Genomic DNA, 16,156 nt, shown 5'->3' with positions numbered 1-16,156 from the left:
GTGTCATCAAGAAGTTTAAAGCCCATGGCACTGCGGCTAACCTCCCTAGATGTGGATGGAAAAGAAAAATTGACAAGAGATTCCAACGCAAGATTGTGCGGATGTTGGATAAAGAACCTCGACTAACATCCAAACAAGTTCAAGCTGCCCTGCAGTCCGAGGGTACAACAGTGTCAACCCGTACTATCCATCGGCGTCTGAATGAAAAGGGACTGTATAGTAGGAGACCCAGGAAGACCCCACTTCTTACCCCGAGACATAAAAATGCCAGGTTGGAGTTTGCCAAAACTTACCTGAAAAAGCCTAAAACGTTTTGGAAGAATGTTCTCTGGTCAGATGAGACAAAAGTAGAGCTTTTTGGGCAAAGGCATCAACATAGAGTTCACAGGAGAAAAAAGAAGCATTCAAAGAAAAGAACACGGTCCCTACAGTCAAACATGGCGGAGGTTCCCTGATATTTGGGGTTGCTTTGCTGCCTCTGGCACTGGACTGCTTGACATGGCATGGCATTATGAAGTCAGAAGACTACCAACAAATTTTGCAGCATAATGTAGGGCCCAGTGTGAGAAAGATGGGTCTCCCTCAGAGGTCATGGGTCATCCAGCAGGACAATGACCAAAAACACACTTCAAAAAGCACTAGAAAATGGTTTGAGAGAAAGCACTGGAGACTTCTAAGGTGGCCAGCAATGAGTCAAGACCTGAATCCCATAGAACACCTGTGGAGAGATCAAAAAATGGCAGTTTGGAGAAGGCACCCTTCAAATATCAGGGAACTGGAGCAGTTTGCCAAAGAAGAATGGTCTAAAATTCCAGCAGAGCATTGTAAGAAACTCATTGATGGTTGCCAAAAGCGGTTGGTCGCAGTTATTTTGGCTAAAGGTTGTGCAATCAAGTATTAGGCTGAGGGTGCCAATACTTTTGACTGGCCCATTTTTGGAGTTTTGTGTGAAATGATCAATGTTTTGCTTTTTGCTTCATTCTCTTTTGTGTTTTTTCATTTAAGACAAATTAAATGAAGATAATAATACCAAAGAATTTGTGTTTGCAATCATTTTCAGGAAGAAACGGAGTATTATCTGACAGAATTGCAGGGGTGTCAATACTTTTGGCCACAACTGTACCTACCATGTATTGGGGAGAATCCATTATGACAGCTTGCTATCTTCAAAACAGAGTGCCAGGTAAAGCCACAAATAAAACTCCATATGAGCTATGGAACTGCGAGAAGCCTAACCTGAAGCATCTAAGGATATTTGGAAGCAAAACGTTTATGTATGTTTCCAAAGACAAATGTTCCAAGTGGGAATCATATGCAAAGCAAGGAGTCCTGGTGGGCTATAGCGAAACTCAAAAGGGATGCAGAATCCTGCACTCAGAGACCAATACAGTAACAATCAGCAGAGATGTAGTGATTGATGAAAACTCTATATCATTCAAATTCCGTGAAGTTACACCAGTTATTCACCCTAAGAAGCAAGAACAAGAATCTCAATCACCAAACCCAGATGCCGAAAAGGAAAACACTAAAGTGTGGATAAGCTCTGAATCCACCAAGGAAGACACAGAAGAACCAAGTCAACCTCCAGTCAGATTAGAAATGCTAAACAAAGGTATCCCAGCTAGACGCCTTTCTTATATGTTCAGAACATTTCCTGAACCAGAGCCACAGTCATGGCAAGAGATGCAAAAACTGCCTGTCCACGAGAAGCAGAAGTGGATAAATGCCGCTAATGAGGAGATGGAATCCCTTCACCAACTCTAGACATGGGAGCTTACTGAGCTGCCACAATGAAAGAGAAATTGCAAAGCTAGATGAAATTCTCAACTAGCACTTTTAGACTAAGGACCTTGGAAATGTGACATATAATTTGGGAAACCAAATCCAGAGAGAGGAAGATGGTATTTTTCTTCTCAACCAAAGTTATAAAATTTCTGCAGTGCTAAACCAGTTTTGGAATGTCAGAAGCCAAAGGTGCGTCAACACCAATGGATCCGTCCTACTTAAAGTTGGAAAAAGATGTGCTACCCAGCAATGAGTTACAGACAAGCAGTGGGGGGCGCTTCTGTACATAACAACCACAACATGTCCGTATATCACAGCCACAGTTGGAATTCTCTGCCGACGTGTATACAAGCCACATCAAAGAAACTAGAATGCAATTAAGAGAATTCTTCAATATCTTAAAGAAACTCAAAGGCTATATCTTAAGATATCTGCATCAGGAGATCTCACTCTCAGAGGTTATGTGGATGCAGATTGGGCTGGAGATTCAAGTGATCGTAAATCAACAAGTGGTTACTTGTTCAAGTTGGGGGAAAATTCAATTTCTTGGTCCAGCAGAAAACAAGTGTCAGTCGCATTATCTTCTATAGAAGCAGAATATATGTCAGCTGCTTATGCAAGGCAAGAAGTAATTTGGTTGAAACAACTTTTGGAAGATTTTGGCAAGCCATTAGTTCAACCAACAGTTATCTGTGAGAATAACCAAGGATACATTAAACTTGCCAGCAGTGAGAAGATTAGTGCAAGGACTAAGCACATTGATGTAAAACATCACCACTTACGTGACTTAGTGGAATTTGGTGTACTCGAGTTTGTTTATTGCGAGTCTGACACTATGATAGCTGATGGTATGATGAAGCCATTATCAAAAGCCAAGTTTGTGGACTTCAGAACCTCAGTGGGACTAACAGGATAAGAAGTTGTTGAGTGTTGGGTGTTGGAAAATGTTTGGTGCAACAACTCCATTCCTATCTATGAGTGTTTAGTTGCTAGATTTGTATGCTGTTCATAAAGTTAGAACAAAAAAAACCTCCTAGAGGCTCACACAGGGAGAGCATGTGACTGTATTTCATGTTTTTCTGTGTCTGTGTATGAGAGAAGCAGCCTGCTGTAGATGATGCACAGATAGATCAGGAATAAATCATTTGTGTGTCTATCAAGCTCATCATATATTGTTCCTGAATAAAGAAGATCTGTTGTCACACGCTTGGAGAGTATCCTGAATAATCCGCTGCCAACAAATCCTGATTTAGATCAGAGAAGCTACGGTACAAATTTTTCAATTCTTATTTTATGGGAGCCTGAATCTGCTGCTCCATAAACAGAATACATGCTACTGTAAATAAACACCAAAAAAAAAAACTAAAAGTTATTAACTGCTATATAAATTGGTATGCATGTAAGTGGACATTCACACTGGCCAGTGAACAGAAAAAAACAGAAACAATGATTAAATATCCTGCAGTAAATAAACAGCAATATTGCAGGAAAATAATATAGGGTACTTAGTTAATGTTTTTTTATGAAAAAATGCAATAGCCATCCCACCACTTCACAGTGACTGTAATTGGAACAGTCCTAACTCTAATATTAAAACCTTACTGTTTATCAAGTGACATGCATGTGGATAAGGGCTGAGAGGGACTGAGCCCAACTAATGGACACACAGCCATGGGGAACCACATCAATATAATACCCAGCTCAAAGGAAAGGCAGGCCACACCTCTATATGCACATGATGCAAAAAGACAGAAAAATGCCCAAAGGTATGAACGGAGATGTAAATCAGCAGTCTGTGGTCTGCTGCTGAATTAAACTTTTACATTAAAGAGACTCGGTCAATAGCATTTTGCTTTGGAATCTGAGAACAGCATGATGTATGGGCAGAGACCCTAATTCCAGCAATATAGCAGTTACTGGTCTGCTTGGTGCAGTTTGTATAGAATACCTGTTATCTCTGCTTTAGACATAGCAGTGCTGTGAATGCTGAGCTCTGTGTAACCCCACTCAATTGGCAGCTGGCTTATAATGAACAAGGAAGCTGCCAATCAGGGGTAGGAGCGGGGTTGCTGGCTTGCACCAAACACCTACTCCTGTAGTGATAAATCATAGTTTCCAGCTGATAAAACAATGATTGTATTGAAAGTAAAGCACACAGACTAGTAAGTGACACATCCCTGGTATCAGGTTCTGGGCTTCTGCTCTCAGATTACATAGCAAAAATATGCCGACATATTCTTTTCCTATGTTCCTGTGCATATAGTCCAATTTGTTCTCATCATAACTGAATGCACAGTGGAGGGCAAATGTCTTCCCGGCAATGATAGAAAGTGAAAGAAATTATGTGATACAAGATTGACCTGGTACATCTCACCAGCAGTGCCTGTACAGTGACCCCAATCCTTTCCATTAAGATTTTTGGGCATGTTTTCCATTAAGGCGGCAGTTACCGTGCCATGTTGTTAGGACTGTGAGCGTGCTGGACATTTTATTATACATGACCATCCAATTTGTAGAATCTTGCTCTCAGCACTGCTAGACCTAATATTAACCAACAGGCCAGACCGCATATCAAATGTAAGGGTTGGGGGTCACTTGGGTAATAGTGATCACAAATTAATAGGTTTTCATGTATCCTTTAATAAGATGTGTAGTAGAGGGGTTACAAGGACACTAAACTTCAGGAAGGCAAATTTCCAACGGATGAGAGATGATCTTGGTGCAATTAACTGGGACGATATCCTGAGACATAAAAATACACAAAGAAAATGGGAGACGTTTATTAGCATCCTGAATAGGACCTGTGCACAATATATACCGTATGGGAATAAACATGCGAGAAATAGGAGGAAACCACTATGGCTAAATAGAGCAGTAAGGGGCGCAATTAGTGACAAAAAGAAAGCATTTAGAGAATTAAAGCAAGTAGGTAGTGATGAGGCATTAACTAAATACAGAAGATTAAATAAATTCTGTAAAAAGCAAATCAAGACAGCAAAGATTGAGACAGAGAGATTCATTGCCAGAGAAAGTAAAAATAATCCCCAAATATTCTTTAACTACATAAATAGTAAGAAGCTAAAAAATGATAGTGTTGGTCCCCTTAAAAATAGTCTGGGTGAAATGGTGGAGGAGGATGAGGAAAAAGCCAATATGCTAAATGACTTTTTTTCGACAGTGTTTACACAAGAAAATCCCATGATGGATAACATGATCAGGGATAAAAATTGTCCATTAAATGTCACCTGCTTAACCCAGCAGGAAGTACGGTGGCGTCTAAAAATCACTAAAATTGACAAATCCCCGGGCCCGGATGGGATACACCCCCGAGTACTGCAGGAATTAAGCACAGTCATAGATAGACCATTATTTTTAATCTTTAAAGATTCCATAATAAACATGCTAGAAATAGGAGGAAACCACTATGGCTAAATAGAGCAGTAAGGGGCGCAATTAGTGACAAAAAGAAAGCATTTAGAGAATTAAAGCAAGTAGGTAGTGATGAGGCATTAACTAAATACAGAAGATTAAATAAATTCTGTAAAAAGCAAATCAAGACAGCAAAGATTGAGACAGAGAGATTCATTGCCAGAGAAAGTAAAAATAATCCCCAAATATTCTTTAACTACATAAATAGTAAGAAGCTAAAAAATGATAGTGTTGGTCCCCTTAAAAATAGTCTGGGTGAAATGGTGGAGGAGGATGAGGAAAAAGCCAATATGCTAAATGACTTTTTTTCGACAGTGTTTACACAAGAAAATCCCATGATGGATAACATGATCAGGGATAAAAATTGTCCATTAAATGTCACCTGCTTAACCCAGCAGGAAGTACGGTGGCGTTTAAAAATCACTAAAATTGACAAATCCCCGGGCCCGGATGGGATACACCCCCGAGTACTGCAGGAATTAAGCACAGTCATAGATAGACCATTATTTTTAATCTTTAAAGATTCCATAATAACAGGGTCTGTACCACAGGACTGGCGTATAGCAAATGTGGTGCCAATATTCAAAAAGGGGACAAAAACTGAACTTGGAAATTATAGGCCAGTGAGTTTAACTTCAACTGTGGGTAAAATCCTGGAGGGTTTTCTAAGAGATACTATACTGGAGTATCTGGAGAAGAATAAACTTATGACCCAATATCAACATGGGTTTACAAGGCACCGTTCCTGTCAGACTAATCTGATTAGCTTTTATGAAGAGGTAAGTTCTGGACTGGACCAAGGGAATGCAGTGGACATGGTATACATGGACTTTTCAAAAGCTTTTGATACGGTGCCACACAAAAGGTTGATACATAAAATGAGAACCATGGGGATAGGGGAAAATATGTGTAGGTGGGTTAAGAGCTGGCTCAGGGATAGGAAACAAAGGGTGGTTATTAATGGAGCACACTCGGACTGGGTCATGGTTAGCAGTGGGGTACCACAGGGGTCAGTTTTGGGCCCGCTTCTTTTTAACATATTTATTAATGACCTTGTAGGGGGCATAGAGAGTAGAATTTCAATATTTGCAGATGACACTAAACTCTGCAGGGTAATCAATACAGAGGAGGACCATTTTATATTACAGGAGGATTTATGTAAACTAGAAGCTTGGGCTGATAAATGGCAAATGAGCTTTAATGGGGATAAATGTAAGGTCATGCACTTGGGTAGAACGAGCAAGATGTATAATTATGTGCTTAATTGTAAAACACTGGGCAAAACTGTCACTGAAAAAGACCTGGGTGTATGGGTGGACGACAAACTCACATTTAGTGGCCAGTGTCAGGCAGCTGCTGCAAAGGCAAATAAAATAATGGGATGCATTAAAAGAGGCATAGATGCTCAGGAGGAGAACATAATTTTACCTCTATATAAGTCACTAGTGCGACCACACTTAGAATACTGTGTACAGTTCTGGTCTCCGGTGTATAAGAAAGACATAGCTGAACTGGAGCGGGTGCAGAGAAGAGCGACCAAGGTTATTAGGGAACTGGAGGGTCTGCAATACCAAGACAGGTTATTACATTTGGGGTTATTTAGTTTGGAGAATCGAAGGCTTAGGGGTGATCTTATTACAATGTATAAATATATGCGGGGACAATACCAAGACCTTTCTAATGATTTTTTTACTCTTAGACCTGTGACGGGGACAAGGGGGCATCATCTACGTCTGGAGGAAAGAAGGTTTAAGCATACTCACAGACGCGGATTCTTTACTGTAAGAGCAGTGAGACTATGGAACTCTCTTCCATATGATGTTGTAATGAGTGACTCCCTACTAAAATTTAAGAGGGGACTGGATGCCTTTCTTGAAAAGTATAATATTACAGGGTATATACACTAGTTTCCTTAGTGTTGCATTGATCCAGGGAGCTAGTCTGATTGCCGTATGTGGAGTCGGGAAGGAATTTTTTTCCCCAATGTGAAGCTTACTGTTTGCCACATGGGTTTTTTTTGCCTTCCTCTGGATCAACATGTTAGGGCAAGTTAGGATAGGATATGGGTTGAACAAGATGGACTTAAAGTCTTCCTTCAACCTTAATTACTATGTTACTATGTATTATGGGACCGCTAGTCATGATAAAATTAGGAACCAATAACGCTCCTAATATAGCAACACAAAAAGCAATCTACAGAATGCAGAATTTTGCTTATTGTGTGGGCAGAGATAGGATTTACCTCCAGCTGCTACACAAGTTATTTTTAAGGACGTGTTATCTTATATTATGTAGTACAGTTTTTAAAAAATAATTTATTGCAGTTTTTCCGTAGGTGGAACAGAACAGATTATACAGAATGCACAAGCTGCAAGGACAGGAAAGAGCCGCATCTTCCCCATACATGAACCTCAGGTCTATTTTCTTGAGGAAGTTATTGAAGAAAGGAAGATACGTCATTATCCCTACAACATTTCAGGCTGCAATCACCTGTGAATTCAACCTCAGAATCTTTACTGATGTGTCGTCCAATTTCAGGTAGTACTAAGTCTATAACCCAAAAGGTTCTCCTTACCATGCTTAAAATTAAAGTTCTCCAGGAGTCCTACAGAAAAGACATAGAGAACCCGTCACCTAAAAGTAAATCATATTTATTTGCAGGTAAATCACCTATTAACGTGCAGCTGTAGAGAGATAATGAACTTATTTTCTCCCTGCACCAGCTTGCACCTAGAACATTTCCATTTTTCTGCCAATGCAGCTATGTGAGGGCTTGTTTTTTTGCAGGGCAAACTGAGGTTTTTATTTATACTACTTTGGGTTAGATACATTTTAGATGCTTCTTATTTTCTGTACATTTTTTTTCAGCTTTGCGATGATTAAAAAACGCAATTGTGTCCCTTTGATTTTTTTTTTTTTGTTACGACATTTACCAATCATGTCAATTAACAATAAATTTAGATAGATCAGATTTTTACAAGTGTGGCAATACCAAATGTTTTTTTTTTAATTATTTTGGGGGTTTCATTTTTAGACTGTGAAAAGATGTAGGGCAGATTCTAAGAAAAAACATAAATTTTGCAATGTAAAATAAAGGTGTGCATTTCCAATATCAGACTCAATCATGTGCTTTTTATCAAGTCTAGAAGTATATACTCAAGTTTAATATCGCAGGCTAATGAAGAAGCTGGAAAAATTAAGCATTGGTCTACAGACTAGGTCCAATTGGGGATCTTGTTTCAAGATATAGTTAAAGGGTTTGTCCACTACTCAGACAATCCCTTTTCAATCACTAGGTTTTCCCCCTAAGGCTGGAGTCACACTCAACAAATAAAAAATCGGTCCGATTTTAACGGTATGAAATCGCACAAAGATTTCTTGTCCAGGGATCCGTCTGTCCTCCGATTTTCCGGCAATGAACCGATTTTATTCGCATCTAAGCACTATAATATTCTCTGGTGTCGACGCTATTCCACTTGCTGTCCTGGGGATCGCTGCAGCCATCAGCACTGACTTCACTCTCCCCTCCTATGTAAGTAATTGACAACCGACGGAAGTAAGAGGGCAGCAGCAGCTCTCACTTCCTCTGGGTGTCTTGACAGAAGAGTGAAGCCAACCATGACTGGCCCCAGGAATTGCTTGCCATAATGTTATGCCATCTCTGGGAGAACCAGTGCTGCCACCTCTGGAACAGCTCTGGCACCGGGAGTATAGGAGTTATTATCTTACAAGAAGGAAACATAGGGATGAAGAAGGGGTTGTCCTATTAGTGGACAACCCCTTTAAGGTAACCAGCATGCACATCCCAGAAGTTATGGAGCCCCAAAGATATTCTTGTAATGGTTATTTTCTGAAGGGCTCTCCAAGGTGTATTTTGAGTCTATGTGCAGTGCACCGACGTATTGTTTGTTACACTTGGAAGATTACAGTTGATCTATGATCTAGCTTGATAATTGATACGTGCATAGAAAGACATAAAATGTGTGGATTTTTGATGGAACCACATAAAGCGCATCAGCAACATCCATTACTTTTCAAAGTCACCTCCATATTATTATCACAGTACCGGCTGGGGGTATAACATGTTATCCAAAGTGGTTGCACATTTTGCTACAAAATTGCAACCGTTACAGATTCTGGCCAATAATTTGTCATCTTCTTTTAGTAATATATTTTTGTATAATAGTAATTGAAGTTCATCTATGTAATTAGTGCTGTTTTTGGGTGCTAAACCTCAATAACTTTCTGTATATATCGGTATACTTTTAAAATAGGTGATCACGAATGGATTTCTCATCCACAATGGCTGTAGCTCGTTAATTACCTTGTGTTATATCCGCCTATATTCTTGAAAATACTCATTCTTCGTAAAAAAAAGTCATTATTTTCATGATTGCATACTTTCATACATATACTATGCAAAACTATGGTATATTCTGTAGTGACACTGCGATTGTGACATTTCCAGTATCCACAGGTTTAGTATAATGATACTGCATCACCATGTGGTGACCAACAGTACTGCAGAAAAATTTTGTTCACATTTGGCCAAAAACAAAGAAAAAAACTATAGTTGCCTGTGTAAGAATTCATTGGAGAACCCCTTCTACGTATTAAGTTCCACCATTCATTAAACCCAATTATGAATCTATGGATATGTAAAGGGCTTAAAAGACATGGCACATAAAATTTCATATTTGTTACATAAATTAAAGTTATTTTGTTGCCATAACATAATAAAAAATTGTTATTGCTATAATAATGAGTTATGTTGTTATATAATTAGATTTTTATTATAAATAGATGTTTTGACACAAAAAACTGTTCTAACTAATGACCTCAGTAAAGTGATGAGATGTTTCTAGCTTCGGCATTGCCTCCTCCCTCTCACATGTTATCTGATGACCTCCGCAGGGAGCTGCTCCAGGACAAGCCCAGTGTTACCTGTTGGAACTTCTTGTTGGGATATCCAAAAAGAATCAGTCAAGTGGTGGTGCGGAGCGTAGAAGGAGTAGACCCACAGGGGAAAGCAGAAGGTAATATGGGGAAACTAAAATCAAATCACAAGTTTACAAAAGCTTAGATGGAAATAGAAAAAAACAAAACACTAATTTATCCCCTCCACAGATTTCATATCAAGAAACCGTAGTTTAAAGGGGTTATCCATAACAAACATATTGCTGACCTGCCAGATGGGTGTTGAACTCCAACCAAAAACCCCCATTAGATCAACCGATCCCAACTCCAGGAACAGCTGGATGGAAACAGTGTAAGGACATGCTAGCACGGTGCTCAGTTGTTAGCACTGGGGTCCGGAGGTCAAACGCCATCAAGGAATTTGTCTGTTCTCCCCATGTTTGCGTGGGTTTGCTCCGGGGTTTCCAGTTTCCTTCCACACTCCAAACACATACTGATAGGGAATATAGATTATGCTGGCCGGTGGAGACAGTGATTGTGTCTGTAAAGCGCTGTGGAACATGATGTCACTATAAAAGGGTGTTTTCTAGTGATTAGCGAGTATACTCGTCACTCGAGATTTTTCGAGCATGCTCGGGTGATCTCCGAGTATTTGGATGTGCTCGGAGATTTAGTTTCTGTCGCCGTAGCTGCATGATTTGCGGCTGCTAGCCAGCCTGAATTCATGTTATTTTATAAATAGTATTGAAAGTTTCAGAAAATAATGTTTCGGGGCTTTTGAATCTTCTGATAAGAACCATGGACATCATTTGCGTTAATTGGAGGGTTTCATGTGGCCATATTTTAAGGCTCGTCTTCAAATCCTACTTGCCTCTTTGCTTCACATTGTGGGAAAATTAAAACAAATGAGAAGATGTAAGAAAAAGAATTGTGGACATCCACAAAGCTGGTACGTTCTTGGGAGAAATGACCAAATCTCTGAAGATGCCACGTTCATCTTCTCTAAAGGTGCTGTCACACTTAGCGATGTACCAGCGATCCCGACCAGCGATATGACGCGGTCAGGATCGCTGGTACATCGCTAGGTGGTCGCTAGTGAGCTGCCACATAGGCAGATCTCACCAGCGACATCGTAGGGGTCGCTACTTATCTGTCACACTAGGCGATCCTGCGTCCTCCCGCCCGGCTCCACGCGTCGCTCATCTTCACAGCAGGAAGCGCCGCAGGAAGCTGACGACGAGAAACAGTCCTGAACGTTCTCGCGCGATCAGCGATAACCAGCGGGGGAGCGGGTCGCTGGTAAGTATCAGACACAGAGATATCGCTAGCAATATCGCTATAACGTCACTAGTTATAGCGATATGGCTAGCGATATCTCTTAGTGTGACATGCCTTTAATAATACACCGCAGGTTTAAATACCATGGGACCAGCAGCCATCATAACGATCAGTTCTGTCTATTACTGAAGAGTGTACCTTAGTGGGAAAATCACAAATCAACTGGAGAACAGCAGCAAAAGTCCTTGTGAAGCTGCTGTAGGAGACAAGTACAAATGTCCTTTATAGACATGACTTAAAAGGCCGTTCAGCAATGATGAAGCCACTGATTCAAAACTGCCGTAAGAAAAGCCCAGATACAGTTGGTGATGGCATCAGAGGACAAAGATCTTACATTTTGGAAAAGTGTCCTCTAGTTTACTGTAGCAAAAATGAAAAAAACTGAAGTGGTTTGGCCGTAACCACCATCATTTCGTATGAAGGAAAAATGAGGCCTATGAACCAAAGAACACTTTGCCAACTGTGAAGTGCGGGGGGGGGGGGGAGGGTGGCAGCATCAGTCTGCTGGGGTGCTTCATTGCATGGAGATGTTTAAGCCATGTAATAGATCACTGCACACAGCTGCTATTATTCTCAACAGCGTAAGTTGTGTTTGCACAAGACGATTTGCTGCCAAGAATGATCATCTTTTGTGTAAGATCATTTCACCACTTGACAAATGGGTATTTTGCTCTTTCCATTGGGTGATCCACTGCCTGCGCAATTAACCCACAGTCAGACCTCCATATAAATCGGACTGAGATTGCAACGCAGTGCACAGACTGGCGACAGCTGCATACAAATAGATGACGCGATCACGCTCAAGTCGGGAGAGCCGCCAGCCAGTTCGTGCACTGCGTTCAGATTTCGGTCCAATTTAGACTGTTGTCTGACTGCTTCTTTACAGTGAGACCAACATGCCTAAGAATGCATGATAATTGTGCAGTGTAAATGCACATTTACCCTTTATAATAAAAGCTCATGGGACTCCTTCCTTCTAGTGATTTGTAGGGGTCCCAGCTCATAGGCTCCAATGATAAAAAAAAAATGTAACAATTTTTAAAGATTTACTATCAAAGAGTTTTGGTTTTGTAAGCTCCAGTTTCTTGGCCTGGTCGGCGGTCGCTAATTGCCTCTATATACTGCACAATATTGCCTCCAGGAGCCAGATCCATGGTTAACTTACAGAACTGATTTATTGTAAGTGGTAAATAATGCTGGCAATGTCTAGGAATTTTTCAGCTGCCGTGTAAATTAGAACACAGGTCTGAAACCTAATGGAGATTAATTTACAAAGCAATTAGGTGAGTCCTCTGCTGTGATTATATTTCAGTATGGTTGAATTTATTCATACTGGGGTGGATATATCATTGGTGCAACCTGTGCAGCTGCATGGGGGGCCAAGAGGAAAGGAGGCCCATTTCCACCTCCAGAGCAGGTGGAATGGTGCATTATGATGAGTTATTAGACTGCAAAGAGCCCATATATTGTTCTTGCACAGGGGTCTCTTCTGTCTGTGTCTGCCAGTATATTCATATGTAATAGACCTATAACTTGCAGCTATATAAAAGTCGTTGGTAAGCTTTTCTTTAGGTGAAGAATTAGTTTGCAGCTAGAGCCCTGCATCGAAATACCCTGCCAGGGCAGAGTGTATTTGTGCCCTTCTGTCACACAGACACTTGCCACTCCGGGGTTTAGAGCTACAACACAATCACTCATTTCCTTTACCATTTAAGGTTTCATAATGACATCCAAGATCCTGACTCCTAAACAAAATACATATTTACAGCTTTAGTTTTGGGGGAAATGTAACAAGAATATTAAAGAGGATGTCTCATGGAAGACATTAGTGGCATGTCCCCAGGAGGGGTCATAAATGCCTAAATGATGCTCGTTCCAACTCTGTCTGTTGTATTCTGAACTCTCGTAACAGTGACTGTTCAGAGCCGCGCATGCACAGCCATCTCTGCGGTCACTGAGGCTGGGGCACCATTCAGGATGGGGGATTGGATACCGCTTTCCTGAAGACTGGTCCAGCCCCATAGTTGGGACCCTCATATCTGTGCATGTGCTATTGACGTCAGTCATCAGGCAATAACCTATCAGACCGATTCTGATGAAGCAAAGTGATATCTTTATAACAAAAATTAAACTTCAGTTAAAACACTTTTCCGCTAATGTTATTAGTGAACTACTGTTACATATGGGAAATCTCTTACAATTTCAGGGGCTGATCTGTACATTTTAATGAAATGTGAAAATGAAATTGTTCGCTCTGAAGTCCACAAGAATACAACAAGTGTCGTTATTGATATGAAAGTGATTTTTTATCGGAGGAGAATGAATGATCCAATCGCTATTCAGGTAATGCACTAAATGACCAAACTCATAATACTGTAGGTAATAGTTATAAAGCTGGGATTTTGTGTTTAACCACTTCCCTCCTTTAACCCCTTTACCCCCAAGGGTGGTTTGCATGTTAATGACCAGACCAATTTTTACAATTCTGACCACTGTCCCTTTATGAGGTAATAACTCTGGAATGCTTCCATGGATCCTGGTGATTCTGACATTGTTTTCTAGTGACATATTGTACTTCATGACAGTGGTAAAATTTATTTGATATTACTTGCGTTTATTTGTGAAAAAAATGAAAATATGGTGAAAATTTTAAAAATGTTGCAATTTTCCAATTTTGAATTTTCATGCACTTAAATACTTAATAAGTAACATTTCCTACATGTTTACTTTACATCAGCACCATTTTGGAACCAAATTTTTTTGTTAGGCAGTTATAAGGGTTAAAAGATAAACTGCGATTTCTCATTATTACAACACCATTTTTTTTTAGGGACCATATCACATTTGAAGTCATTTTGAGGGGTCCATATAATAGAAAATACCCAAAAGTGACAACATGCTAAAAAACTGCACCCATCAAGGTGCTCAAAACCACATTCAAGAAGCTTATTAACTCTTCAGGTGCTTCACAGGAATTTTTGGAATGTTTAAAAAAAAATGAACATTTAACTTTTTTTCACAAAAAAATTACTTCAGGTCCAATTTTGTTTTATTTTCCCAAGGGTAACAGGAGAAATTGAACCCCAACAATTGTTTTGCAATTTGTCCAGAGTATGCTGATACCACATATGTGGGGGTAAACCACTGTTTGGGAGCATGGCAGAGTTCAGAAGGGAAAGAGCGTCATTTGACTTTTTCAACGCAAAATTTTCTGGAATTAAGATTGGACGCCATGTCGCGTTTGGAGAGCCCATGATGTGCCTAAACAGTAGAAACCCCCCACCAGTGACACCATTTTGGAAACTAGACCCCCCCAATGAACTTATCTAGATGTGTGGTGAGAACTTTGAACCCTCCCAAGTGCTTCACAGAACTTTATAACTTAGAGCCGTAAAAATAAAAAAATCATTTTTTCCACAAAAATGTTCTTTTCACCCCCAATTTTTTATTTTCCCAAGGATAACAGAAGAAATTGGACCCCACGAGTTATTGTGTCATTTGTCCTGAGTACGTTGATACCCCATATGTGGGGGTAAACCACTGTTTGGGCACATGGCAGAGCTCGGAAGGGAAGGAGCGCCAGATTTTACTGTTATGGTGTGCAGGTGCCATGACCCACTGGGAGAGCCCATGAGGTGCCAAAACAGCAGAACCCCCCTTAAGTGACCCCAGTTTACACCTCTAAATGAATTCATCTAGGGGTGCAGTGATCATATTGACTCCATGGGTATGTCACAGAATTTTATACCATTGGGCAGTGAGGACAAAATAACTTCATTTTTACCACCAAAATTTTGCTTTAGTCAAAGATTTTACATTTTCACACAAGTGGGCAAAAATGGCAACAAAATTTGTCCCACAATTTATACTGAACGTGGCAATACCCCATATGTGGTTGCACAGTGCTACTTTGCCATGCTGAGAGACTAGGGAGGATGGAGCGCCATTTGCCTATTCAAGTGAATGGGTCTGTGCACATGTCAGCGTGTTTCCACGGACAGTGTGTCTGTGGGCAAAACACTCTGACATATCCAGTTTTTAATGTCAGCATGGGCCTCAAAACATCCAGCACATGTGCATACGCATAACACACATGGATATCATCCATGTGAAACACATCTGCGCTGGGGAAGAAGCGTCACAGTAAGCGCTGTTCCCCAGTGCCGGGTGCTGAACACGGCTCTCATCATTCTCCCCTGCTTATGCTGATTGCCGGCAGAGCAAGGGAGAATGATGAGAGCTGTGTTCAGCACCCGGCGCCAGGGAACAGCGCTTACTGTAACGCTTCTTCCCTGGTGCCCGTCCTTGTGGTACTGATGCGGCAGATGCATGCCACACGTGTGCCGCAAGTATTACCACCACCAGCACAACCAGCTCTACCCTCTCATAGTGTATCCTTACCCATCCCTGTAAAGCCCCATGGAGTAAATGTCGCTATATAAATGTATAGTAATAATAATAATTATTACACACACAGACACTGACATCTCTGGTACCGGAAATATCAGGACGTGTGAAAGAGGCCTTATAGCAGGATTTTATGTTTGGCTGCTGTCACACACTAAAAGACACTTTTCATTGCAAAAAATAGTTTTTGCATCACCATATTTTGAGAGCTATAATTTTTCCATAGTTTGGCCCACATAGTCATGTGAGGTCTTATGTTTTGGTGCTTTTATACAATAAA

General features: G+C 40.5%; 1 protein-coding gene across 1 annotated transcript in view; it reads left to right on the top strand.

Moving 5' to 3' along the window:
• Positions 1-16,156, top strand: part of CAPN6 (calpain 6) — a 209,345-nt gene that overhangs the window by 175,431 nt on the left and 17,758 nt on the right. The window contains exons 10-12 of the mRNA XM_073547659.1: positions 7,550-7,752; positions 10,129-10,250; positions 13,676-13,812. Of these exons, the coding sequence (XP_073403760.1) occupies positions 7,550-7,752; positions 10,129-10,250; positions 13,676-13,812 (462 nt within the window). The remainder of the gene's footprint in view (positions 1-7,549; positions 7,753-10,128; positions 10,251-13,675; positions 13,813-16,156) is intronic.

The sequence above is a fragment of the Dendrobates tinctorius genome, unplaced genomic scaffold, assembly GCF_039654945.1.
Source record: "Dendrobates tinctorius isolate UK_male_01 unplaced genomic scaffold, ASM3965494v1 ptg000154l, whole genome shotgun sequence".
In the NCBI taxonomy this organism is placed as follows: domain Eukaryota; kingdom Metazoa; phylum Chordata; class Amphibia; order Anura; family Dendrobatidae; genus Dendrobates; species Dendrobates tinctorius.
This window is presented reverse-complemented; position numbering and strand designations above follow the sequence as displayed.